Consider the following 3896-nt stretch of genomic DNA (forward strand, 5'->3'; position numbering starts at 1 on the left):
TTATATACCGTGATCTTCTGGACTGCTCTCATCACTGCTTTCAGTAGCACGATCTGGAGTGCTTATGCCATCCTCAGATTCTTCATCACTTTGTGCTAATCTGGAAACATATTTTTCAGATTAGAAAAGCAAAACATCTTATAATACAAAAACAGTAATTAAATGAAATTTCATTACCCTGGGGAATTGATTGGTCTGTTGGGATTACAAAATTCTTTTCCTGAGTCAGTGTCAAATGGATCTGGAAAAAGGAGGAGAAAAAAAAAAAAATGCATACACTGATGAAGGTTTATTTAACGGTCTGCCTTAGTTTTCATTTTAAGATAAGATTATTGGCTGTGGGGGGAAGGCACAAGAAACCTGGTTCAGCTTTCTGCTAAGTTTAACATAGCTGTTTGGTCAGAAGCCAGGGGAGATGCAAATTAACTGAAAAGACTAGAATAGGGGGGCAGGACTTTTAGCACTCTTCCATGTACTTCAAGGCCTGCCCCCCCCAGGGGTTCAGTAGCTCTTTAGGTGTAGCCAGACTGAGGTTTCTAAGGCTTTTGGCAAGAAAACATGGATGTTTTCAGAATGGCTTTGTTCTAAAAGATGTATCTAGTGCATGTCCACTGAGAAGTGAGGTATAGTTGTCCAGGTTTAGCGCTTACTGCTTTAAGTCTAGGGCTAGAGTTACTTTGGCTTATACAGCTGGGGAGAACTGTTACCTCAGAAAAGTGAAACAAGGCATGATAGCTTTGGTACTATTGCCCAGCCAGAAAATACACAGCGCAGGGGGTGCAAGTATGCTTTTACTTGGCATGGTAGTGCTGCCCCTTAAGAACTGTCTTCAGTTTAGTATAACTGTAGTTAGGCTTCCACCAAAGAGCAGGCTGATCTCATTCAGCCTAGCATGGCAGGGTGAAGAGATCAAAGTTCAGAGAGCCTAAAGCTGTCTACCACCTCCCTACAGTATGATTCCCTTACCTATTTTTATGGGACTTTACCAGTGTGAAAGAAAAACATGAATTTGGAGCAGTTCTCTTCATATGTTCTTGATTATCTGATTTGCCTTTTTTTTTCTGCTGTCTTGAATGAGACCAAGCACTTGCCTGTAAAAGTAGCCTGAAATACTGGGATACCAGTAAGTTACCAGAAAAATCTGGGAATATAACTATGGTACTTATTTAAGGTATTTTCATTATCTTTATAGGTCTGATTTTAAACATTTTGATTAGGGATTATATAAACATGTCCACTAAAGGTCTTAGGTTTATGTAGTTAAACTGTGTGACTATTTCTCTTACAGTCCTCCTGAATTACTAGGCTTTTTACTCATACTCATGCTTTTAACATCTGTAGATAAAATGAGGAAGCATCATCTTGTATTTTCACTCCTTAGTTCTCCCATATCCTTAACTTAATCAGAGTAGCTGCCTCACTGTTCAGCTGATACGTGTTAAAGGTCTTTAGTAATTTTCATCTTTTTGAATTGGGAAAAAATAGGCAGACTTGCTTCTAAGAATACACAGTATAAAGACAGACTAACGTACTTTAACAAAGCTCCCATCTTCTACCAACATTTTAATGACATTAAGGAAAAGATCGTACAGAAATTAGGAAAAGGAGGTTTGTGGTGTGTCTCTTTTCTTACCTATTTCTTCATCTTTTGTTTCATGGACACTGGCTAAAAAATCCTTTTCAACACTCAACACTTCTTCCTGGCAATGACAGGCTGCATATTTTTCCAAGAGATTTTTGTTCAAGTCAATAAATGCCTTACCCCACTTAAATTTCCTTAGAAGAATGGTGGCTAGGTCTGGGAATCCTAAAACAGAAAATAAATTATCAGTTTTCTTTTTCAGTGTGAGATTTCACTCAGTTTACAGGCTTCTAAGTTCATTACATACCTATGTATCACTAGAATAGTGAGATGTTTGCCAGCATTTTTTCAGTGTTCAAGGATTCAGACTTTTTAAAAGATAAAAATATTTTCACATTTCAGCTTAACTTCAAATATCTAACTGAATCCAATAAAAAAAAATCAGTCTTTTAGTGAGTGTTATAGAAGAATATTTTGGCTAGGTAATGAATGATTCAAGCTGTAGCTCCCATAGTCCTTCAGTAAGAGAGCAGCTGCACATGAAATGTTTTCAGAAGGTAAGATTTGTCTGCAGTACAGTACAGCATGTCTCTTCAATAGTCAAGAAAGTTCTGTGATGAGCTTGCAACACCACAAGAGGGGACAAATTCCTTTGTTCTTAACAAGAACTCACCTTATGAAGAGATACCTTTTACCTCACATTAAGGTAAAGTTGTCTAAGGATTCACACTCTGTCTTCTCTGTGGTTTGTTTTTTTTTTTTAAATCAGTTTTTCTAACATTAGGGGTCATCCTGAAAAAACCAGGATCCTCAATGTATGTGTCCTGTTTAGTAGCTGACATGAACACCCCACAGATAGCTCAGTGCTCCCAGATACAAGTACTTGGAAGAAAGCTAGACAATCTGATTCCAAGCTCAAGAAAGTGATGACCAGTGGCACAGCATTACAGTCCATTCTGTCCCAGGTCATCTCTTCTGACTCATGAAGAAGTGCTGGTAACGCGTTTCGCTAAGTGCTGTCCCCGCCTACCGGCGATGCAGAGCGCTGCAGCAAAGGCCTCCACGCAGGACAGCCTGCACGGCCGCCCGTAGTTCACGGGGTTGGCAGCCACCAGGTACGGCAGCAGCCGCGGGTGACTCCCTCTCAGCCTCTTAAAGGGAGTTTCTTCTAATTTGGCCCAGGAGCAATCTATGACTGCAATTCCACTCTGAACAATGACATGCCTGAAAAAACAGAAACATCACTATATTTGAAACAATTTTATCATTGTACTGATTTATAAATAAGTGGAAATTACAATTGCCACTTCACAGTGGCAACAAAGTTGCCTACGACCCCTTCCATTTTCAATCAAAAAGCATACTTTTTACAATGATTTAAATAAAATACAGATGCAGTGAGAAAGAAAAAAATAACACAATTTTCCTCTGAACGCTCACGTGGAAAAAAAAAGATTTAACCAAACATTTCAAAGCAAAACATTCTAGGTTTAAAAATGTGACAGAATAGTGTGTCTTACTTAATAGTAACAGTCTCATTCTTAAAGGTGCACCAATGTTGACTGGTTCTCTGCTAGCTTTGAAAAAAACATCTTTTATCTCAGTAAGTACATCTTTATCAAAATTCTGCACGCACATTTGAAGAAAATTCTCAGTGTTTCCCCCAATTAACTTTTCTGGTTAATGCGTCGTGCTGCCTGGTTGAAGAACTCGAATATGGAATCATAAAAGATACAGTAGCTACAGACCCATGATTCTGAACAAATTAACCTGTAAAGCACCTACTTTGACTTCTTATTGGGATCTACAGATTATTTTTTTGCCTGATAGCAGCTGTATGAAAACAGTAACCCGATTTAACAAAACGGCTCTATTTCTCACTTTCGTGCATCAACGTAAAGTAACAGAAAAGTCAAATTTATTCTGTAGCACAGCTTTGGCCGTGAATTGGTGGTTAAAATATTCTCCCTAGTATACCACACTACAGCCTTCGTGCTTTACACCCAGGCACCGAGGTCACCCGGGTGCCGGTCTCACGGGGGACTCACCTGTCCGCTGGAGAGACATACTCGGTAGCCAGAGGACTAAGCACGAGGCCCGGGAATCTCTGTCGGAGGCGCAGGGTTCGGAGCAACCCCTTTCGGGCTAATTTTCTCCCGGTGCATTTCTTGGGATCGCAGTGTCCGAGCTCCCACATGGCAAGAGGGCACGGGAACCTCGCCTCTGGGTCGCGCCCCTCCGCGGCGCCGTCGCCTTCCAGGCAAGCTGCAAAGAGCAGACACAGGTTGGCGCCCAGCGGCGGGCGGGCGGCCCG

General features: G+C 40.8%; 1 protein-coding gene across 1 annotated transcript; it reads right to left on the reverse strand.

Annotated features, from left to right (window-relative positions):
• Window positions 1-3847, reverse strand: TSR3 (TSR3, 20S rRNA accumulation, homolog (S. cerevisiae); the record flags this gene model as incomplete). The annotated part of the gene is made up of 5 exons (XM_008947050.1): window positions 1-100; window positions 178-241; window positions 1634-1807; window positions 2613-2806; window positions 3631-3847. Coding segments are annotated over 5 exons (749 nt in total), but the record flags the coding sequence as incomplete, so codon positions are not given.
• Window positions 3848-3896: the final 49 nt, after the last annotated feature.

The sequence above is a fragment of the Merops nubicus genome, unplaced genomic scaffold (genome assembly GCF_000691845.1).
Source record: "Merops nubicus isolate BGI_N331 unplaced genomic scaffold, ASM69184v1 Scaffold48309, whole genome shotgun sequence".
NCBI lineage: Eukaryota > Metazoa > Chordata > Aves > Coraciiformes > Meropidae > Merops > Merops nubicus.